Consider the following 24668-nt stretch of genomic DNA (forward strand, 5'->3'; position numbering starts at 1 on the left):
TATTTTCTAGTTATTAAGAAATGAAATAGAGATGTTTGCACGTTTTAGATTGTGAATGAGAGATTTAGAGATATTTTCGAGAAGAGATTGAAGAAATGAAAATAATTTCAAAGTTAAAATAGGGAATTTGCTTTGTGAAGAAAGACAGAATATGTACATAATTTACGAGGCACAGTTTGCACTTTAATTCCATAAGTAGATATAGATTTCTCGTCCATTGGCGAATCAGTTTTCTGGAAAGATTTTTAGGAATGGAGTGTGCAGAACTTTACTATATTATTTACTAACCATTAGCATTTCACAAGAAAATTTGGATGGGAACTGTGATAAGTCCATTGTAATTTTTTATGAAGCAGCAGTAATTAAGTTGGATAGAATGGTAATATAGGGCTTTAAAGCAGTATGAGAAAAGATGTGACAAGGGATGTGATGTCAGAGGATAATGGTAGAGAGAGGATGTAGGTATGATGAGGATATGTAGGTTGAGAAAAGAAGAATTGGTGCGAACGAGACTCAACAATGCTAGACCTAGTGCGGAATAGTGGCTTGCTGTTTCATAAGGACGGTGGTTGAGAATGTTGATCTAAGCCTTTGTAGTTAGCTGAGTTATCTTTAATAATGTGCTAGCTCTCAAATAGCTAGACTTCACAATGCAATTCAGACCTACTCACTTAACGCATTTTGCAGAGTAGTTGAAATAGTTCTTGGGGTGTCCATAATCTCCATCTCAATGAGCAGTGTCTTTTTTTTGTGTGGTTCTTTCACTTTACTTCTTGTCAAGTACTAATTGCTAATTGCCAATCAAAATTTTACTACTTTGCTCCTTCAAGACTCTTTTTTCAATTCTTTTATCTTAAAGCCATAATACTTTCTCAAAAAAAATCTCCTAGTACCTATATTAAAATTGACTCGTTAGTATAATTTTTCAACGTTACGCTTTTTCGTGCAGTTTTTGATGGTCAACCCTTATACAACTGTCCTACCGGACAGTTTTAATATGGCCAAAACGCTTTGACAGATTTTTTCAGTGTCATCCGAACGCAAAAACTTCTAGAATTTTTTTTTTTTAACAATACTGCATACCTGTACAATTTCATCTCTTGGAGGTTTTATGTGATAACACTTATTACGAATTTTGCGGTAAATGCCTGAAGTATTTTACTCCGTTAGGCGACATCAAATGAAAAGACCTTTAAAAAAGTAAATAAATACATTTTTAGAAGTAAATCTGATATTTTTGTACTCACCTCTATTTAAAAAAATAAAGAAATAGAAGGTGATTAAATAAAGGAAGGTTGTCCAAGTTTTGAGCTCTATTTATGAGCTTTTTGGCGTTAACAGTGAAAAATCTATGTACCTTGAAAATTTCAAAACATAAATATATTCATGTATATTGGAGGCAGCTTCTGGTTCCGAAGGCCAGTTCTAAATTGCCCTGGGAATTAACAAACCACACGTTCTCCAAAAAAAACATTGCTGTCCTTCATGGGCTATTGCGCTTAAGTTTTGGGGTTTATTGGATATTTCTTTTTATAAAATCGAATTTATATATTTTGCTGATCCCATTTGTTGATACTAAATTGAATAATTTGACAATAATTTAACCACAGTGGCCATTTAGAGAACTTTTTGTGAATATGTGGATAGTTTTTAAAAAATTTGGAGTTTATACAAGCATTTTCATCCTTACATTGGACTGTTATCAGATAACTCTGATAATTGCAAAAACGAAATTGAAACATATTGGTCAGCCGAGTGCTTTTATTTTAAGCATTTTTCAGAAACATTAATTACAGGGTTTGGAAAACTGCTGTTATTATTATGTCTAATCTGTTATTTTAGTTTGTGTTGCTGTCATTGTTTTTACCTCGTATTTTGAATAGAGGCAGCCGCCGGAACGTAAGACCAAAATGGTTACCTTGCCAAATTGAGTGAACTTTCTATGGTGTAAAACAGATATTCCAAGGTATGTGAGTAGAAAAGTCGAAGTACATGTTTACATATACCCCCTTCGGGAAATTGGAGACCACTTCTTCAAAAGAAGACTGAAGGAGAGATACCACAGAGATGAATGATCGCAGCTACTTCTTCCTGCTTCTTGCAAAAGCATCTTCGAAGCTGTTATCTCTCAGGAGGAACGAAAGTCAGTCCTCACATTGGATCTGTGACTATGACAAATTCCATCCATTGTGGATAAATGATTAGGTACGCAAGCGTATATATGAATAGATACGTGAGCGTATTCTGTTATTGGAGAATGATCAATGCCGAAATTAATGCTCTTTAAGAAGGTCGCTCGATGATGACCTTTCACAGGCTTGCAGGCAGCGTTGGGCTGGCACATTTAATTAAGAGGCTGGAGAAACTGACAGAACAAATGTTCGGAAATAGGCGAGTTGGTATACCGAAACATAAATTATATTTCAAGTAATTCATTGACGTTGCTTAACTTAAACAATTGGTACGCAGCAGCAATGAATAGAGTTGGCTGGTGGTGAGTAAAGCCGGCCAAGACTTAGCACCGTATAATAATAATTTTTTATTAGACCCTGATTAAACTAAACAAAAGTGCAAATAGCTAATAATGTTTAAACAATACTTATAATAAAAAGCAACATAGCAAACAATTAAGCGCAATAGACCCACTTCTGATGTAACTCTATTGTACATTCATATATCGTTAAAAATACTGAAGAGTGCGTAGGTGTTGGAGTAGATGAGCTAAATTAATGTGAACTATCCTAAATTGTACAAGAATTTCCTTCAATTAAAGAGAGAGTTTGACTTGAAATGGCTAACTAGGCGACGACTACTACAAGGAGAAAACTAATAAAGTGGAGGGGATAATGGTTTCGTTCTGTCTAACTTTGAAGTCTGTCGCCGAGCTTTGTTGTGTTGTGATATTGTGGAATTTGTGTTAGTGGTATCAGTTGTAGCAGTTTAAGATATAGCAATGAGTTCTGATTCGTAAGTTTCTATTTTGTTTAGTACTATTTGTAAATTATTGTTTATTTTTTTAATAAAATAATTTTATTAGCAAAGCAATCTACTGAAACTTAGCAATTAGCATCTTTGTTTCAAATATTTGTTTCTGGATTTTAAAGAGTAATAATAATAATAAAGAGTAATAAAATCTGTATAGTAAAATATCTAAAATATTTTTCTTCATAATTTGGGACATTTAAAAAAAGCATGAAACCAATCAACCAACTAACAATAATAACAACTGTAATTTCCGTTGAATGTTTATTTACTTTGGTATTTAATGGGTGTGACAAACTGCGACTACGAGGTCATTTTGTTTGTGTTTATGCTGCGTCTTGTAACTGAAAAAATACATTTTAAAGTTTAAAGAGCTTTTCATATTTTTGAATCATTTTCCAGGAAAAAGATACCCGAAGAGATAACAGACAATAGAGGTCTGTCTGATTCATTAAAATCTGCTTCCCCTATTTTAATAAAATTTGTAGAACTTGTAAGTAGTAATTTTATTTACTTAAAAACTTTGAACAGTCACCTTATTAAGTTATTATTAGTTTAGCACACTAATTTAATTTATTTCTGTTTTGTTTACAGCTTATAGGCATTCTATGTACATGTTTAATATTTGTACCATTTGACAATCAATTACATAGAAGTGTACATAGATCTGGTGTTGTTTGTGTGGCATTCTCTATTCCTATTATATCGAATATTATTCTGTTAACAAGTCATTTTCGAAACAGCCCTACACCAAAAATAACGGTTTGTAATTTACTGTTTTCTTTTTACGTATTTATTGTACTGAAGTAATTTTTATTTTGTACGACAACAATGAAAAATTGTCATTAACTATTTTATGTTTTGATTACCATTCAGAAATAAAATTATTACCGGAAATTAATGACTTGAAAAACTTTAGGTACGACAAAAAATATATTTTCAGAGATTACTTTGTCTCGCAAACCTATCTGACTGATCAACAGAATTAACAATACACATTTACTGTACTTTACAACGTTATTTTTTTCTCGCATCCATTTTGAAGTAATTTTAGATGCTGATGTTCTAAATCCCAGTAAAACCCCCATGAAATCCATTTTAAATTTTATCCGGTAAAGTGTAAAAAGAATGGAAATGTATTAGATCATTAAATTTGAAAAACCACTCGTTTCTCTTCGTTGGAATGTTCATAAAAAAATTAATTTTTTCTGTATTTGATATAAAAAAAAAAGGTGGGCTCAAAGCCCTTTTACGAGTTAAAATTTGCGAAATTCTTGACGGAAACAAGAGGAAACGTAATTCTCTCGGCACACAATTCCGCAAGGTCATTCTCATTAACGAAACCACTCAAACCAAAACAATTCTGGAATAACAGGTTAACATTTAGATTTACTGATTTACGCATCGCTACCAGCGAGTTAACTCTTCATCTTAAGTTAGTTACGTGTTTTTCTGTTCTTTCTTAAATTATTTTACATATATTTTTTTAAATGTTTGTATATATATTTAATACATTTTTCTGAGGTTGATTTATTTTTAATATGGAATATTTTCTGAAGTTTGTGGTGAAAGAAATTACAATTGCGGCGATTGCTAGTAAACACTTTTATCTTTGAATAATTACAGACACATAAAAGCAAAAATTAAATAAGTATCATTCGAGAAATAAATTTTGAGTATCTAAATAATTGACTCCTACACGAATATTTATTAATAAATTCTAGTCTAGTAATTTTTTAAGGTAGATAGAAGAATTTCGCCGCCCTATGGGTGTTAAATGTCATTAGGTACAGTTTATTCTAACGATTGTGCAGTTTATACCATTCTGTTAGAACTCTTATTGATATCAAGAAGAAAAGAAACTTTTCTTTATTTTGTAATAAACTAACGCAACACGCGAACATGCACACTCATGAAAAATGCTTTCTGTACTTGAAACTTCCCAATTAAAAGTCATTTTGTAAAATAATTTTTTACAAATTAAAAAGTGTGAACAGTTAAAAATTAGGAACTAAAATAAAATTTAAAATGATAGTTCCACATGTTGAAAAAAAAATTAATAAACTTTCTTTAAATAAAATGAAGTAAAATTCATATAGTGATAATGAAGAATGATTGATACGTGGGAGGGCAATTGAAAGGTTATTTAGGTTCTATAATGAAAGTAATTTAGTTTAAAGATTTTCATTAACTAGTTGATCATTTATTATTTGCACAGCCCTCGAATTGGACATTTTATTTAAGTAGTAACACGGAATCGCATCAAGGTCGTTGAAGATGCCTTGAGTCATGTAACTAAAAGTATGTGTGTTTAATATATTTCTTTTTTTAATTTTTTACAAGAGGAAGTGGTTAGACAGTTGTTTATTTCTAAGTATAAGTTTTGATTCCCACTAAAAACATACAACTTTTTTACAAATTTCTCGTTAAAGAAAATTTAATATTTATATTAATTGCAATTTAGGAACTCGATGATAAGGTTTTGGCCAACTGGAAGTGCCCACTTTATAGAGTCCATCTTACAGTTTTAGCTTTTTCTCAAAAATGTTTCGGGGAAATTAATTTTGATTTTTTTCTTTGGATAACGTTATAACGTGATAACGTTAATGGACCTCAAGATCCATTTTAGAAAATGTATGATACCAGCAATCTAATCTGAGCAATTTTTCCCCCGGTTTCTTAATTCAAAAAAGCAGAATTTCTAAAGAGTTTGTAGTACAACACTATGGCTCCCATTTTCCAAACTTTTTTTCTCTTAGAAACAGAACTGTTATAATTACAAGCAATATGTTGTATTATTGATTTTGTTAAATACACACAATATTTTTATCGAAATTACTTTAATCCTTTTTTTTAAAAAAAAATATATTTATATATTCTTTTTAATTTCAGCTGTATTACTTTTCTTTCGTATCAGCAGTATTCTTGATTGCTGCCGGCTGTATACTTATCAATGATTGGTGGGTATTTCTAAGAAGTTTGCACTTTCTACCGCCTAAAATGTTCATGGATTTAATGCTGTCATCTGGTATATTTTCTTTTGTATTATCATTAATCTGTTTCATTGACATTTATCTTACCTATAATTATTATTAAATATATCTCTAATTTGATACCTCAATATTTAACAATAAGTACAAACAATTTGCCAAAGTGTTCATTTATATTTAAGTTACATTAAATTTGTAAAATGTATTATATCAGACAGTCATTTTCTATCCTCACTATTAATTTCTATAAACGCACTATTTTCTTACTTAAAAATACTTAAATTTTCGAATTTATTAATTTTGGGGAGATATTTTTAATCAGTTTGTGTATTTTTATAAAACCATTATACTAATTAGACAATATAAATAACACAAGTGGAAATTATTTCTATTTATGCAAATAAAAGTAGTAACTTTTCTGATTTATTTTAATTTGTATGATGAGAAGGTTCTATCGGCAATGGCCTAGTTAGGTCTTTTTGATTTCACATAATTTTGAGTGCCATTAAAAAGTCTAATCTTTGCTTTAGCCGATGAAACCTCATCAGATTTAAATCCTGATGATTCACTAACCAGTATCTTTATTTTCCTTTGTCACAGGATAAACCTTCATTCATTTCGCTTTTTTAAAAATAAGTGGACTGTAGGACAAAGGACTGAGGATTGGAAGTCCCCATTTTCTTTTCGTACGAGCTGTTAAAGCTCATACTTTCCAGTAATGAACATAAAAGACTCCATACGCCTTAATTAAAAATGGAAATTAGCACTTAAATAATTCCTGGGGAAGGAGAGGCTTTTTTACTTTATCTGCTGCTAAAAAAGTAGTTTCTGTAATTTTTGAACTAGAGCTTCATTGGAAATATGCACGTAAACAAATCAAACGTAAGTACATTAAATTCATAGTTGGGCAAAAAACGGATAATAAGTTAAGCTATTAGAATTGTAACGGAAAATACAATTATCTAGTGGGAAATGTAGTTTATTTTGAGAGTGTATAAAAGCGAGTGATTCAAGGATAATTGAGATGACGTTGATCTGTTCAAACAAGTTCATTGTGAAGCTAACACTATTCAATCTTCCCGCATCACAAATGCTTTCACCTTGTAGTTTCTCTTTCCAAATTCTTCACAGATAGTACGCATTTTTTACATACGTTATTTTAAACTTTAGCCATTTCTATTCAGATGCAACATCGTTATAGGAATTCCGTATGTAAAAAATAAATTCAAAAAGTAATTTGTATGTAGCTCGTATTCCCAACTAAAGAGTCATTTTTCATGGATTTCAAAAACCTTTAAAATTAGTCTGACGTTTACAAACAGTATTGATGTTAAATTTGATTTTGCCACTTTCTGTTACAATTAATCGTGAGTTAAAAAACAAATAAAACCAGGACGCAATGGCTGTTTCTTACGATAGATACAAAATTTTAAGTTTCTGTTGAAAAAAATAACGGTATTATTTCGAACAGATTCCTTATTAATCAGCGATTTGCATTTCATTATTTGCACACTTTATTAACTTTTCTTTTTGAATTCTATTGAGAGAGAAGTCACAGTAGACAGTGTTAAATAGTACTAATACTGATAAAACCATTATTAATTAAATTTATATCAAATAACTATGTGTAATACAATAAAAAATGCCGACAATAATAAGAATAATTAATTAAAAAGACATTTAGACACTACTTTTCAGGGCGGGAAGGTGTCTTATACGTGTTAGGTTGTAAGCTGCTACAAAGCAAATCAAGCGGCTATTGTTCCTGCTTAGATGTTACATAGTTCTGGAAGCAGAACTTAGCCAAAATAAATTAGATACGTTAATAATGTCGTCAATAAAAATATTGTATAAATAAAAAATTATTGAATACAACAAAATGAGAAATTGCAGTACAATCATTTAGGTAGACTATTGAATGTGGAATAAACAGAAGCAGAAATTGCAAGTTTCATGTTTCTTGATAAGGACAAAGAACTCAGAGAAAGTGGCATGAATAGTTTGAACTGAAAAGTAAACATAAATTGTAGAATAGATATACCTGTATATATATGACGTCTCTTGAGTTATATAAATTCGTCTTTCTTATGGAAGTTGACCGTGATGGACGTAGGAATCATATCCCAGTTTGAATATCAATGAATAGAGTAGTGCAATGGATGAATACAATAAAATTAAATATGGATTACACCAAACTCAAAGAGATCGGTAAGAGATATTGGAACCCTTTACAGCAATTAAGACAAAAAGAATAAATGCAGCTCGTCTCATGCCCTATTAATTGTGAGCAACATGTGATCCTCGTCATTGGTGTGAAGCATTCTACAAAATGCTGTTAAAGAGAGCGCATAAATAATGTTTAAAGAGAAAAATAGTTGGTACAAAATGTCGTCGACTCACAGTTGGTTATGAAAAACACGCTCCTATGAAGGCGGATAAATAAGATATGTGAAAGATGCATGTAATCTACGAGTAGCGTACAAAGTACTTCGAAAAGTGTAGAATACAGTTTGGGTGTGTGTGAACAGTGACGTTCGGGAACTATGGTCCATAGCATTAGAGGGTCAATACCACGAATGACAAAGTATCGCTGATTTTATCCAGCCTAATACGCCTATTGAATCCCTGACAGGTTTCTTACTTTGATAAATATGCTGTTACGGTGGTTAAAATCATCAAAATATATCATGACTTCTTAGTGTCCTTTCCTATTTTAATTTCTCAACAATGATTTGTAGGTTATAGATCGTAAAAAATAGTTTTTCTCAACGTTTTTAAACAAACATTGCGAACCTCCACTTATTAGTTATTCAGCCATTCATTAATTTATTTGTCTCTTTTTAAGAATGATCAGTTTTCTAGAGAGTACTACATTTTTGAATTTAAGGTAAAAAAATGTATTTACTATTATTATTTCCTGAGATTTCACTTTCCCAACCACAAATTCCGTTTCCCTTCCTTAACAATATCCAGATCTATCACCAACAGTGCATTGTTAAGTAGCCAAAAATTATAGGTTGTTATGTATACCAATTTTCATGCTCTACTTTTAAAGTAATTTCTATTTTCTCAGCGAAAAAGAATTAAACAGAAATAACAGTAAAAAAAAAAATCTTATAAGATGATTAAGTTCTAAATGGGTAGGTGTTCTTGGAAGTTCTGGAAAATAATTTGTGAATCATTCAGAGAGGTCTGAATCAACTCGCTAGCAAGATGACGTCAGTGAATGGTTCCATTCTCGCAATGAAATTAAGACCGTTTATGAATTACTAATAAGAATGGAATGAAATCATACAAACCATTCTGTTCTTGAACTCTATCTTTGCTTTCATAGAATTTCATCCTGTTCTTACTAGTATAATTTGAATGCATAGAACTCCAGATAACTCATTTACAACTAGCAGAAGTTTTCTTTACGCTCACACTTATACTATTTTCTACCTAAGCTCATGCATAAATATGATTTCAAAATTAAGTTGAGTTTAGCTTTGAATTTACTTTACAGTTTTTTAAATACTGTATTCATTTCATTAAGCTACTCGAGTGAGATCCCAAGTAGCAAGACTTTTGAAGTATAAGGGAATTTACAGAAAGGATATTAATATTCAAAACTACCAATTTCTGGTTTTTCGTTTACAAGAAATATTGGAACCTCTGCGCTGGAAGTGCTGAAACAGCAACAGAGTCTATAAAGCCCGAATCACTTAAGTACCGAATTCTTTAAATTTTGAGTGCTAATAAATAGTTCCAAATATGTTTACAGTTATTTATTTATTTATTTATTTATTTTGTAGGGGCATAGCGTCTTTTTAGAGGGTAAGGCCCTGCCCGCAGCAATGTTTACTTACAAATAATACGCATGATAATTTCTTTTTTAAAAATCCAATCGAAACACATTTTTTATCGTGCAAAAAAAATTATTCTCTCAATTATTAATTTTTTCCCTATGCTTCTGTCATAAACTTTTTCAAAACTTATTTTTTCTATAACTAATAAAAGAATTAAAACACTTTAAAATTTTGACAATTTTATTTCGAATTACAGTGGGAATCTCTACCAATTAAAAGCCATCCAGTTTAGCTCACACATTTTACATTGCATTAATGGATTCACTATTAATTATATACGCGACAATTTCAACGTGCACGGTTTGTGCGGTTAAAAAGAAATAGCGTTACTACAAATTAATTTATCTCATGCTTATTAATTTTATGAAGCTCTATTCTTGTTCCATAAAAAATTTATTTGCATTGATTTGCCAATTCTTTTTCTAAATTGAAATCTTGTATAAATTTATCAATATTAATACAGTTTATGGATTTTTCCTTGGGGCGACACAATTTTAACCGAGACATCGCAGCCTGAAATTTAAAGAGGAACAATTAAAATAATTATTTTTAATAATATTATTTAATTGAAGGAGGAAGTAGAGACTAGCCACTTCTTTAGGGATTTTGACTTCCATGCTTGCGGGTTTCTCAGTCCAATGCACGAACATTACTCACTCTGACATCCCAAATATATAGTATGTAAACAATAGGGCCTACAAAGAAGTTGATTTGTGCCACTTTTTTAGAATTAGCAGGCTCACAGGCAAACTGTAGGTTCTTTAGCGCATCCTCACTCACGCCTCACGCATACGAGCATAATATACACAAAATACCCACTCACAATCATATATAACCAAGTATGAAAATATATGGGCGTTGGACTTCATCTTATTTAAAACTCGACAATAAAATTCAACGTAATTTTTAAGGTTATAAGTCTGGTAAAAAGCAAAAACATACATATATTTCAATGAACTAATTTTGTAAACATCAAATACGTTTGAGTTTTAATAATTAGTTTTCACGTAAGGCGCGTCATCATCTTAGAACTTACAATCACTGAAAGACTCACAAGTTTAATCAAACTGTCAGCCGTGGAAATAGTGCTAATACATTTTTTAATATTTAGCTAATAATATAATTTTAAAAAGTTTCATTTAGATCTCAAAATACTCACTGAAATGTTAATTGGTACAATGTGCTTGCTTTGCGGTTCGTTCAGATAATTTAGAAAGCTTATCAGCTCATCATAAACAATCTGACAATGTTCACCTTTTCCTAATCTGAAATGAAAAATTTTGTTTAACCAATTACGTAATATAAAATTTATATGTTTAATACAATAAATAAGATTTGTAAGAGTAAAAGAAGTTGATAATCAAGTGAAAAATATTTAATGCTAGCAGAATCATACTTTTCCTATGAAAAAGTTTCAATTAATATTTAGAAAAATACAAAAAAAAATATACTGATGCATTTTGACGAATTCAGTATAACTTTCAGACAGCGAGCTAATGTACTTAGAGAGAGGAGGTGATAATCCAAAGATGTAACAGATAAAGGTGAAATAAAGCAATAATACTTGGAAAATATTTTATCTTTTTACTCTGGGTAAAGAAAACAGTTACATCTTACTTACTTCTCCAATATTACTCTTGTGTGATCAACTTCTAATGGTAACCGGCAACCTCTCAACACTTTATAAGCATCCTCTTTACTAACAAATCCATCCTTTTTTGGATCATAATGAAGGAAACATTCTCTTAATCGTCCAAAATCGCTATACATTTTTTTTCGTAATTCATCATGGGTATGACATCTAAAAAATTAAAGATTATATGAAAATTTCTTACTTCGCTATATCGAGCATTTACTTAATAATGTTGATTTGTTTCTAACTGAAGACACGTCATTGTCCTTTCTGCAGTTCTTACGTACGTTGAGGGAGTCTGCATCCTTTTCGCCGTTCCGACATAATGTTACGGAATCCAAATACTAATTGAGCATATACCAGTTGAGTTTATTCAAGGTTGTTCAAATTTATTCTAGTGGCCAGTCTAAAACTTGGTACAGTGTACTAACTCGGCTTGTCACTTGGTGGTTTAGAGGTTATCAAGTTTAGTCTAAATTTCGCCCTTGGATATTCCCCGTGAGTATTCTTCTTGCATTATTTTAAAAACCACACGCGTTTGGAGAGAAATCAGGCCGCTGCATTTGGAACGTTTTTGTATTCAGCCTATCATCGATCCGATTAATGAAAAAAATACCACAGTGGCTCAAGATCCATTTTACCACTAAGTCCCAACCGTGTTGGTTGAGTCCTTGCAGCTTTCTAAAGTCTCGCGCAGGTAATTTGGATTTGGATTTGGCTTGAATCGCAGCTCAATATTTCACAAATACTTTTAATCACCACTTTTCTTTAGAAACTATCTCCGGAGTTAGTTTATCGGTTTCACTTCTTCATCAAAGTTGGAGGTAAAGTTACCAACAGATGCAGAATGCTTCACATTATGCAGTTGCTTAAGACATTTAGTTGGCAGCAAAACTTTTAGTATAGATTTTGGACGTAAGATACCTCTCTTCACATAGGCGCCACGGTAGCCGAGCGGGTTAAGAGGCGAGACCTGCAAAGCTAATATGCATTGTGGTACTGGGTTCGATTCCTGGTCTTGGCCTTGGATTTTATTTAATGGTTAAATGAGAAATAGTAAAGTACGTTTGCTATTCGCCTCCGTCCACGACACCTAGTAAATGGTAGTTGGACGTTAAGCCCCGCCTGAAAAAATAGGCGATTACTTTACTTTACTTTACTTTACCTCTCTTCACATTTTGGTAACGACGATCATAGAGGGAGTCACATCATTGTGTCTCTTCAAAAGCTGTAGGAAGAAGATAAAACTATTTAGAAGAGAGGGGGTATCAATCGTACCGTAGCAGTAACACCCTTAACACACTTTTGCGTAACAGTAATACCAAATTTGGTGATTCGAAATAAGAAACCTATTTGCTCCCAAAATTCAGGCAGCATTTAGGAGCTTTCTATGACCGAATTATTTTAATTAATAGCATTAATGGTATCGAATACCCTTATCGGTTCTTAATAATCTTTCAAGAAGTGCAACTGTCCTGGCACGTCTAGTTCTAGAGTCTCCAACTGCGCCTTCTCCATTGCAGGAGTCTGAGTGGAAAAGTGGTGCTCCTGTAACTATTTTTTATGACTTCGAGTTTTAGACTATGTTCAGTTATGCCCACAATAATGTTAGGGTTGCGTAATTATATCTTCACCAACATGAATTAACTTTAAACAGACTTGTAACTCTACACAGGGTAAATATTTTTCTTAAACGTTAGGGATAGAGAGCACCACATTTAGTTCTTGTGATTGCCTTGAACCAAATCCTGGTCATGAGACTGAGAGATCTATTGATGATTAAATTAAGGATTCTGGTTTTTATCGCAAAGCACTTAAAATAGTTATTCCAGAAGAATAAATAATTCTGTTTAAGAAGTACAGAGCACTTAAAAAACTAAAATTAAAATGAAAGAAAGGTATTTAATTAACGTTTAATTTACCTCAATGATTCCAATGTAATTGGTTCTTGAGGTACCTCTAATGCGTAAAAACGTGCCAATGTGATAATTTCATGTTCCGTAATTTTCTCTTTCATGACTTCTTTAATAGCTTCTCTGTTTAATTGACAGAAACATAAAATTATTAAAATATATTGTTTAATGATATGCAATTTATCTAGCGCTCTGGGTTTTTTACCTAAATTTCATGTAATTGGCTGGAGGTATGCGGTCATCATTGAGAAATTGAGTAACAAAACTTTTAAATACTGGGGTTATAGTCTCCTTAACTTTTTTTAATATTATCTGTATATTACTTTTAGGAAACTGAAAAATTAGAAATCTTGATTAAATCATTGTTAATCTTTCTGCTTCTGATGCCTTTTAATTTGGCATAGTACGGGATATTTTTTAATGAAAATTATCTAATAACTTTCTATTCCGAATCGAAAAACATAGAACTTACGTATTTCGTTAGTATCATAAAGTATGTTTGTTGAGCTTTCCAGATACAAGCATGCTGAAATAATTGTGTTCTAAATCGTGTTTACTTACTCAGAGCCATCGTAAGAAGAACGTACGAAATTAAAATTTCAGTTTTGAGGCCCTCTTTTTACAAAGATAAATTGGTTTGTGTAGATATGTTTTGTATGTTTCACCGAAACTCCAAAATGATAAATCGCGCAATATTTGAAATTTGATATTTCCCTTAGGTGCTACCAGGAGAGATTAGAATGAATTTTTAGGCATAATCTTCTACTTTCATTCCAAAGTTCTATTTTATTGCATAAATTTTTAATTTTTTTGAGAATTTCAGATTTCAGAGCTCTTATTATCTTACAATTGGAACACCAACTGTAAAGCGACTAATTTTTTTTTTTTAGATCCGTTCGAAAAACAAGCACATTTCAAAGACTTAAAGAAAAAATTATAGATCATCCAAATTCAACAAGCTGTCCAACAAATAGTTACGCAATGTATAATCTGTCAACGGTACAGAAAGAAAAATCCTGTTACTTGGAAGCTCTTGTAATACAAGCAGATATATTTGAAGTCTTAGAAATAGACTTCATAGAAACTCTCTCTTTCTATTGATGTAAAGTGCAGGTCAGCACTTTTACATGCGCTGGCCATTTGATTAGTGACTTTCCTATTAATGAAGCTTTTAACAATGGACTTCTCAGTCTTTTTCCTCAACGTGGAAGACTGTCAAGTCTGGACAGTGAATTTTTATAGGAACGATCAGTGCTCTGTCAATTGGGAAGAAGTCAATTCGAATCAAGTTATCATTGCTAGATCCAAGAAGATTGAATGAATCTTGTGCAGCAGATAATGGAAGGTATAACCATAAAAATCTTGGTACCATTTTAACAGCAATTTATTTTTGAAGACGTCTCAACGTTGTACGAAATGAATTTTTCAAACAGGAAAGAATAAAAAAAACAGCGACTTAAAGATTAAATAAGGTTCTTGTCAGAAGGAGAAAATTATGGAGAATATATCACAAAAATCATTGAAATGTAGTTGAAAATATGGGTGATAAGAGAGATCAATGAAGATAACACAGATGTTTTTGTTTTACTTCTTAAGAGAAGTAAGCTGAGGTCCTGCAAACTCAATTCCTAACACCAAAAGGCATTTCGAAAAAGGAAACTCATCGTGCACACCTAGAATTCTCTGCTAAGAGTAATCTTTGGAGATTTCAGACAACCTGTCTAAGTTACCTCGTACAAAACCTGTTTGCTAGATACGAATCTGAAAGATGTATATTACCAACAATAAAAGTCAATTGCGTTGTAGAAGTATGTAGGGTGAAATATTTTAGATCCGATTTCCATTTGTTTGATTAATTTGATTTTGAAAAAGACGTGGAAAAAAAATCAATATTTTATGAATCTATTCCAATGTAATGAGCGTCTATATCTAGGTCAATACAATAAATTGTTCATTCATAGAATTTAGCATTTTTACTTCATTGGGATGTATCTCCATATAGCGAAGTGTATATTCATCCGATGCAATAATCGCAAAATCAAATTCTTCCAAGCATATTATATTTTCAATATACAAATCATTAAATGTATAAATCTCTGGTGGTCTTGTAGTCACAAGTTTCTCTCCTGGCTTGAGAATTTGCCTTCGACTAATAAACATGCCACCATTTTTACCTGTAAAAAGTTTTATTAAATAATAAGCAAAATAAATTTTATCGAAAATTAGAAAACAGCACATAATGCCTTAGGAGAAGCGTAATTGTTAAAAGTTTAAATTGTTAAATAATTTTTTATTAATCAGAACGGGAAAAAATAGTGCGTTTACCTGAATTTATTTGTTCCATTTCATAAACTGAAATTGAATCATCGCTTAGGTAATAAGATAAAATAAATGTTCTCTCAGTTGATCTCTCAAATGTTTTTTTTTTTATCATCCTTAATATGAAACGCAAAATATTACAGTCATATCCTTGTCTAAAACAAACACAAATATCAGGAATTAAATGGTAATATCAACAATTTTAAGATTGAAGCAATTAATCCTAAGATTTTATGACAAAGTGAAAAATATATAAAGCACTCAGCCTAAAATTTGATTCAATCATAGAATTTAGCATTTTCAATGCTTTCAATTAAAATTTTGAGATACCTTTAGGATTGGGTAAAAAATGTGAAATTTTATAAGTATTTCAACTGTTACGGTGGTAATGGAAGACTAGAGTACTAAGAACTTAATTAAATTAATTCTCTGAATGTTGTAGAATCAAAAATCTAGTTATTTACCTGCTTTTTTCTAGAAATTTTTTGTAAGGTTTTACTAATGTCTGATGAATTTTAAAGCAGTTCATTAATGAATCTTCGTAGGTACCGAAACCATTGTAAGGTGGAATTGTGAATTCTATCTTTTTTTCTAGTTTTGCTAATTCTTCTTCTCTAGTTTCCGGTCTATCTATTGGCTCTTGCCGTTCTATCAAAAACAACAGTTACCCATTAATTTTTTCTTGATAATTCTACCTAATAACTCTACTATTTTTGTTATAACTATTATATTCTTGATTTTAAAGTAGAATTGATGAAGAATTTTGGTATAAACTTTAGCTATCTCTTACTGTAATTCTAAAAAATTGTTTCATTCTTAGAATTTCAAGTGAATGTCAGTTCCCTAAATATATGTACAATAAATAATAAAAGGTTTCCTGAATTAAGCGATTCTCTTGAAGCCATCTTTAATATAAATGTGCGTGAAAAGAATATTAAACAAAAGGGAGGAAACAGACGGTATAAGGAAGCTAAAAAGAAGTGGTTCAAGATATTCAGATTTCCTTCAAGCTATTGTCTTCAAACATAGAATTTTGGCAAGATATTTAATGCACATTATATTACGTAGGTAGTAATACTATACAATTAAGAGAATGGCACGTTAGAGCAGCTACATCCATTTCTCCCCAGAACTACACTAAAATGAATTTCTCTGGGGAAGAAAGTAACTTACATAAGTATTATCTAAGTAATTAACAAACCCTAAGTTTAAAAAATCATCTGCATTGTTTATGATAAAATTCGCATTTCTGGTCACCCCATTTTTCGCAACCGTATTTAATACTAATGAATAACAAGGCATTTGTGTTCTAATTTCTTTAGGATTTTTAGTTGCTTACCAATTCCATATTTCGCCTTATAATATTCTCTCGTAAACTCATCGCAATCGTACATAACAAGTTTTCTTCCAAGTGCACTGAGAACTGCTCCAATTCTTAAATCTTTTTCAGTATATATTGGTGTGTGATCGCTTCCCATATCCAAAGGATCTATGAGATACCGTAAAGGTTCATTTTCTTTACCCAATGCATTTAATACTGTAAATGGTTCAGTAGAACCAGGACCTTCATATCTATATTGTACATCCTTTACAAAATTAAATAAATAAAATACAAACACAAAATATTAAATAATTATTTTAGGAGCAAAATAACTGGATAGAAGACACAAAAAAATACCTATATGTATTTTAGATAAATACCTATATATATTTTTGTCTCTTAACTTAATTTACCTTTTTTAGTTTTTCCCGCTTAAGCACGTTCACGACTTTATTCTTATCCGTAACATCTTTAATTTCAATTGTTTCATCCACAATATAATAAATAACTAATAACAGGTGAACAGCTCCATTTTCATTGTCTCTGTCATCCCAGTAAGCGTGAAATGTAAGTTTTCGGTTAGCATCGCAAAGAAATTCATCTAATGTCAATTTTTTATTAATACGAAGAGGTTTGATTTTTTTAGTTTGTATCTGAAAATAGTATTTTATAATAATTTTAATTTTTTTTAAGTTAGTTCAAAGTACTAACTTTTAATAATAAGTTAACTTAATCATTTCAAAATGTTAACTAAATTTACAAAATACTTTCCTGAATGTGTACGAAGAATTTGAAGCTCCAATTTTGTTTTCAATAAATCAAGTGAAATAAATGAAAATGCTTTTCACTTTAGAGAAAAATCAAAAATCTACATAGAAAATGTAGTATTTTTTTTTTATATCAGAATGCTTATTTCTAATTTCAACATTGCGGAATCGGAGCAGACAAGAACTTAATTTAAAGAATCTGATTAACATTGTAGGTGAACCATAATGTTCTTTTTTTGTTTTTTGCCTTTGGATTTTGAGAAATTAATTTAATTTAACATTATTTAATGCACCGTACTCTATGAACGTGTGTACGGGTAGGTATACAAATTAGTATTTTTATTTATTTATTATAAAAATATTTATATGTCTATATATTTACTTTTAAAGAAATATATTCTTCTTAAGAGGGGATTAGCTCAGTGGTTAGGGTATAGAGATCCGGGTTTGAAACCAGTTGCTGGGACTTAGATTTTCTTTTCCTCGGAGCTTCTTACAGTTCACTGCTGTAATAAGAGAACACTGTCCGGAGGCTGGCACTAAAGATAGTGCCAATAACCTCAGAAGTTGTCGCGCCTTACATTAAAACAGAAATATATACATAAATTCTTTTACCTCATATTTTAATTTTGAAACATAACTATTTAAGAGTATAACAGTACCGCAGCATGTACGTTTATAGTTGCATTTCAACTACATAGTTGTTACATAAAAAGGCTGGTGGATATTGCTAGAGGGTCGGATTCTGCCCCTATTCTCTTTACATTCGAAATTAATCTGATGTTGAAGATTGCGTATTCTCGCTTAAACTTTTACTCTGTAAAGTTGCACTTTTGGTGATGATTCTTATTAGAATTCTTTGTTTTTTTAATGTAAGATAGTGAAACATACTTCTTTCATATTTTTAGAAAGTGGATCTTCAGGTAGTGGTAACTTATCAGGAACAAATATGCCAAGTCTGTTAAGAAATTTTCTTGTAAATTCATCACAATCTATTAAACGGAAAAGTTTGCCGAAAAATTCTACATCATTTCCAATATTTAGATCGAGAATATCATAGAAATCTTCTGACCCTTCAGCTGGATAACGAATTCTCTGTCTGTGAATAATACATCCTAAAAATATATTTATTAATAACAGTGGATTGGAATAGATTATGAAATATAATACGAATCAGAAGAATAGTAGGTAAAAATATATTAACCACTTGATAAACCATCGTGAAATGGATTTCTTTGTTCTACAACTTTGATAGTCCCATCCTCTAAAAAGAAATATATTTTACACTGATGTACGATGTAATTATCTGATGTAGTGTCATCAAGTTTTTGCAAGTAATACGAATCAAAAACTAAAACCTGCAAAACAAAACAAAAAACTAAATACTTTCTTTCCAAGGCTTAGAAAATGTCCTTACAATTTGGTATAAATATTTAGACTTGCGTTTGGCTCGTTAAAAATAAATAAATAAATCTTCAATTTAAAAAAATTATTTTTTAAATATAAATATACATATATAAAAAAACTTTACATGTTTATCAAAGACAAGCCAAGGTGGCAACTTTACAACTTCGCCTAGTGCATAAACCGATGGTTTTATGTCAGATCTTGAACTTTGCAGAGGAATTCCTCCAATACCAGGAAGGCATTTCTCAGTTATGTATGGAACGCCTTTTACGACAAAATCGAGCTGATGTGATTTATGAAAGCGTGTCTGCCCAGTCTGTAAGACAAAATATATATTTTTTGTTTGCAAATTCAGGATGAAATTTCTCAAAATTTTGCATTGTCCTATTATTGTTTCTTATAGGTAATATGGATTTAATAAAACTATTTGCGGTAACTATAAAAACAAGACTCTATAAAGGACATTCAAAGGGTAATTAATGACATTAGTTTTCCTGAACGAAGGGCGCCAAGAGTAATGTTGTTTCTTGAATTTTCTCTGCAGCCTTCTTTCCCAGTACTATAGTTCTTTCACTTATTTCTAATTGAGGTAAATTCGTAAAAACTTTTTAATGTTTAGTTAGAAAGCAAACAAGGAGAAATCCATTTCCAGTCCTTGATCCAAGAATTTCTGAAGATGCTTTTTGACCCAAGCACTCTTCAATTCAATTAATCTTTTACAAAATTACAAGTTTTTTTTAAAAATTATAACAAACATCTTTTCTAATTTTGACCTCATAAGCCAGATGGCTTATATATTCGTATACGAAACGAATAGAAAGCGAATTCGTCGAATCTTCGTATAAAATATTATTTTAAAATATTTTTAATTTGTAAAAGGTTCAGTTTTTGTTCTGGACATTATATAGTCTTTAGGTTTCGATGGAAGGTATTAACATTAGCGAGAAGAAACAAAGCATTTTCATTTATTAGTGCCCACAAAAATAGAAATCAATAATTAACTCTTCTTACTCGGAAGTTTTTATTTTGATTAATTCTTTTAATACAAATTTTCTTAATTCCTAACTTTCGGCAAAGCCTAATTCCCTTTGAAACAAAGCAATTTATTAGCTTCTCATCTGTATTATTGTTAAATATTAGCCAGTACCTTTCGATTTAAATATTAAAGGAAACATTGTAAGAAATCGGTCAAATTGTTTACTTACATTTAAATTAATAGTGTTCCCAGGCAGAAATGGGCGCTTTGGTAAACGCATTTTTAGTTTTTACTTTTTAGGAGTTAATGAAGTCAAACATGATCTAAAATAAAAATTATCCTAGCAACTTCGCTGCACTTGTTTTGTTTAGTTGCTAGGAAACTGAAATGAAGATACAGAAATTATTTCTTATACATAGTTACTAAAACGACAAAAATTATCATTTAACTAATTAAAACCCTAACTAGGTTTAATACCGAAACATTTTCTTTGTGTGTATTTAGCAAGATAAGACAGTGTTAAAAGAAGTTGTTAATGTATAAGTATCAGCTAACTGCTTTCGCCCACGACACGCAATGAGTAATTGGGCGCAACGCTTCTACAAAAATAGTACTTTCTGTAAGATTTTCGTCAATGAACACGTGTTGCATATACATAGGTTCTTCCATAAAATCGCAAAATGTATGTTAAAAGAAATTAAAACTACTGGAATAAAAATTTCTATCCACTTAAGAAACTTAGCCATCCGCCTTGATGACAAGAGTAATTGGTTACAACTTCGAGTACAATCGAGTTCAATTGCGGGATTTGCTCTTTTGAACTAGAAGCTACTCCTACTTAGTAGGTCTGAATGGTTCTTTACTTAATTGTTAAATATGCTTCACAAAAGCACCGCCTCATCATTCGCTTGTAGACTCAATATTTTCACAAGACACTGGCAGAAACGATTCGCAAGAATCTATCTCACTCCTCCTTACTATCAATAATAAACATTTGTTCTCAGGATTACTTTTAATATCTAATATATTCCCAATTTGTTAAAACTTAAAATTTTTGGAAACATTTTCCAGGAAAAAATTGATTTTGAGACTTCCTTTAAGTCATTTAGGATGATAGGTAATATAAACATTGTCAAGTCTCAATATTCAATAATTTTGATTTTACTTTCTGATTTGTAGATGATTTATTAAATCAATAACGATGTTGTAAATGTGTAAATTAAGTAATTAAACAACACATCATTTTATTTTCTTAGTAAAATATTACAAAAAAAAAATACAAAATTAGTTGCCAAGTGAAATAAATATATGATTGAAATCTAAAATTGAATAAAAAGAAACATTAAACCATTCATTACCTTTCTTGTTTTATCATCATTCACTAATTATATAAATTACTTATTGCGTTTTAAATTTGGACACACTGAACTTAACATACGAAATTGATATTAGTATGATGCTATTAATCTAAATTAAAAAAACATACAGCCAATAATTGATTTTGATCTAAGTAATTAAAAATCTTATTATTTTGTAGATTAAACTGAATAATAACAGATAATCGAGATGAATATCATTATGTACAGATTACAGATTACCTTTTTGGTTTTAACAAGAAAGTATTTACATTATGTAACAATAATCTAATGCACAGGCATACTTTAAATATTTGTATCAAAGATAGCAGAAGAGAAGACTAAATTCATTTTTCACAGAATCAATCTGAAATAAAATTTCGAAATAAAATTACCAGAAATGTTACGTATAATTAATTTTGCTCCTTTTTCTTGGATACTTACACTCATGATCTACTCAACCAAAGAACAGTTTTAAAAAAGAAATATGCTAAACCTAAAGCATATATAATTTTATCGCGATTTTGACGTTGCATGTTTTCTAGTTCAATTGACATAACTCGCCGATTTAGTTTAGCTAGTTGTCTTCTCAAATGTACCACTTCCTCATTTAATGTCATTCCTTCTGCAATTGTTCCAGATTCACTGTAACATAAAATTACAATTTAAATTCCTTAAAAACGTCAAATACTCCGCATGTTTTAATGGATAAAATAATTTGTAAAAAACTGGAGGTAGTTGTGTGCTACCTCCTCAGGAAAATGGAGAAGTATTTATTGAGCACACTGATCCTTTAACACGGTTATAATTTTGAGCTGAAATTTCAAGAATTTAAGTGCCTTACAGTAAGAATTTAAATAAATAATAAGTTAAATTCTTATAAACATAATTCAGCAATTTTCCTTAGCTTTTATCCTTACTTTAAGCTGCTATCTCTGTTAACTAATTCAAGTTGGCTCTCATGATGACGATGTTTTTTCACTTCCTTGTAGACCGGAGTAGGTTGCTGATACTCATCTGAGAAGGTTGCATCAATTGTCAAAACTCTTGGAGGAGTCTGAAAAATTAAAATATACAGATCACATTATTGGATAAATCATTTTATATCAAAGGATCAAATGATCTCTGGATACCTTTATGTGTATATCTCTTTATATAAATCCAGGAGTTAACAATGTTAAGACGAAAGCTGAAGGATAATTTCGTTAGGAGCAATAGAAGGTTTAGGTAAAATTAATACAAATTCAATAAATTTAATACTTTTTTAACCAAACTGATACTTCTCACGCCTGTCTGTCAAAGTTAAATCATTTAAATTTCATTGTGCTGTGCACACTTTATGAAATTATAGTTGGAATTTTCAAGAGTTGTGTAGGTCATATACAATTTAATACTTGTTTGCGATCCGGCTATTTCTGAGTTTACTTGTTTTTGAGCACTTTAAACTTCATAATATATATTTCACTTAATTATCAAATTTTTCTTTTCCTAAAAGCAGTGTTATAATCATAAGTGTTAAAAATTTATCACATCGCAATATGAGACGCTTTTCGTAAGAGTGTGGCCCGAAAAAGATTCGAACTAAAATTTAATTAAGTGTTTATCGAAACAAAAGGATGATACAATACATACCACGCTGATAAGAGCGAAAAAAAAGAAAAGCTGACGTCTTAAACATCTGTAGCCATCGAATATATAACTGAAGAATACCCCAAACTACATCATGGATGGTAAAGCTTAGCATGGAGGAAGAAGTCGTCATTTATTTTCGCTGATTTTAAAATATTTACAAAATGTAAAATTAGAGGTTTTGTTTTAATTATAATATAACTTTTTCAAGTCGCTATCAATGTATTAAGTTGGTATTCAATAGCTAAATTAGAGAGAAGTTGAATGAACGAATACTACAACTAATCGAAATTTTGTCACATATAACCAAGTGCAAACACCAAAGTGTAAGATTTATTCATTTAATTGTTTATTGATCATTATTCAAAACCTATGCACATTGAAACAGAAATAAATTTTAATTAGGATTTTCCCCTACAAATAAATTACTCACTGAATTTAGGCAAAATAAATAGGCTTATAAACAAAAATGTTCTTACTTCTCCTAAAAATGTTTATTTCAAGTAAAAGTAGTAACTTTTGCAGCTAACTTACTTGAATTTTTATTATACCAGGATCGGGTGGCATTATTGCATTATCTAAAGTAATTTCCCTTGGAAGAGTCCGAGTTCCATAGTGTCCATCTTGATCTTAAATAATGAGATAAAGAAAAGCTTTCATTACATTATGTAAAGTAATGTTCGTTTCTAACTAAACTCAAGCATACACGTACACGAGTTACGATATAATAGGAAAAAGAACAACTCACCTTGGATAATATTATTTTCTAATAATTGCTCCTCTAAAGAACAGTGAAGGTATTGTATATTTCAGTTAATTATTCTACATAGCTGAAAATAGCACCTATTAATAACTAACCTGTCAGCACAATTTTTTCTGGAACCCGCATGTCCAGTTGTTCAGGAGGATCCCAGCTAGAATATTCTGGTCTCATTATTGGGAGGTCGCTTACTCCATCAACATTTATTCTCTTTGGAACCCTCATTTTTTGGCTTATTTCTGCAGTGAAATTTGGATCGTAGAAATGATCAGTCTCTCCCGAAAAATTTGGTGAAGCTGTTCCTTTAGACATAATTCTAAAAACAAAATTAGATGAACGGATGTGTTATGATTTTACTTAAATCACATGCTTATCCCTATAAATTAATATTTAAAAATAACTTTAAGGCAAGCCTTTACACAGAACCTCCTTAAATTTTTAGCGTAACACTGAATATCATCAACAGTTTTAGACCAATAAACATGATATGTTTACTGAAATAGACGGTTGAAACATTAATAACTTTAAGACTAATCACTTCACAAAAATTCTCATAATGTTTATTTTTTGAGTTCAACTAGATAAACTCGCTTACCTTAGAGTTTCTTTGCACTAAATTTAAATGGGTAAACTAAATTTAATAATTTCTACTCTACTCGATTCCAAACAAAAAAAAAATGAAAAGATTCTTAGAGTTGCTGATAGAAGGTAATATCAGCTGCTGCTTCTGCTATCATTGTAACGTTGGGATCAGATGATTAACTATAA

At 30.6% G+C, this 24668-nt stretch overlaps 3 protein-coding genes and 1 long non-coding RNA gene across 5 annotated transcripts; 2 read left to right on the plus strand and 2 right to left on the minus strand.

Annotated features, from left to right (window-relative positions):
• The first annotated feature begins 2696 nt into the window (after positions 1 to 2696).
• Positions 2697 to 6394, plus strand: LOC141447862 (uncharacterized). The gene is made up of 4 exons (XM_074115767.1): positions 2697 to 2967; positions 3385 to 3475; positions 3577 to 3744; positions 5875 to 6394. The coding sequence occupies exons 1-4, from the start codon at positions 2954 to 2956 to the stop codon at positions 6076 to 6078; spliced, it is 477 nt and encodes a 158-aa protein (XP_073971868.1). The 5' UTR covers positions 2697 to 2953; the 3' UTR covers positions 6079 to 6394.
• Positions 6395 to 9982: 3588 nt separating this feature from the next.
• LOC141447856 (EF-hand domain-containing family member C2-like) lies at positions 9983 to 20544 on the minus strand. The gene is made up of 14 exons (XM_074115757.1): positions 20386 to 20544; positions 19305 to 19496; positions 18978 to 19131; positions 18665 to 18888; positions 17420 to 17659; positions 17025 to 17271; positions 16150 to 16333; positions 15692 to 15840; positions 15344 to 15540; positions 13572 to 13699; positions 13376 to 13489; positions 11442 to 11621; positions 10980 to 11085; positions 9983 to 10333 (listed from the first exon to the last, which is right to left on the minus strand). The coding sequence occupies exons 1-14, from the start codon at positions 20434 to 20436 to the stop codon at positions 10214 to 10216; spliced, it is 2286 nt and encodes a 761-aa protein (XP_073971858.1). The 5' UTR covers positions 20437 to 20544; the 3' UTR covers positions 9983 to 10213.
• Positions 20545 to 21380: 836 nt separating this feature from the next.
• On the minus strand, positions 21381 to 24649 carry Tango11 (transport and golgi organization 11). 2 transcript variants are annotated; one of them, XM_074115765.1, is made up of 7 exons: positions 24496 to 24649; positions 23999 to 24216; positions 23889 to 23921; positions 23675 to 23769; positions 22432 to 22568; positions 21956 to 22156; positions 21381 to 21878 (listed from the first exon to the last, which is right to left on the minus strand). In XM_074115765.1, the coding sequence occupies exons 2-6, from the start codon at positions 24210 to 24212 to the stop codon at positions 21958 to 21960; spliced, it is 678 nt and encodes a 225-aa protein (XP_073971866.1). In that variant the 5' UTR covers positions 24213 to 24216; positions 24496 to 24649; the 3' UTR covers positions 21381 to 21878; positions 21956 to 21957. The 2 variants fall into 2 exon arrangements, with proteins under 2 accessions (XP_073971866.1, XP_073971867.1); XM_074115766.1 differs by lacking the exon at positions 23889 to 23921 and having other exon boundaries at positions 24496 to 24647.
• LOC141447865 (uncharacterized) lies at positions 22568 to 23616 on the plus strand. The gene is made up of 2 exons (XR_012454634.1): positions 22568 to 22738; positions 23010 to 23616. It is a non-coding gene; the product is annotated as an uncharacterized lncRNA (long non-coding RNA).
• Positions 24650 to 24668: the final 19 nt, after the last annotated feature.

The sequence above is a fragment of the Rhodnius prolixus genome, unplaced genomic scaffold (assembly GCF_049639745.1).
Source record: "Rhodnius prolixus isolate KJV_2025 unplaced genomic scaffold, Rpr scaffold_13, whole genome shotgun sequence".
NCBI classification, from domain to species: domain Eukaryota; kingdom Metazoa; phylum Arthropoda; class Insecta; order Hemiptera; family Reduviidae; genus Rhodnius; species Rhodnius prolixus.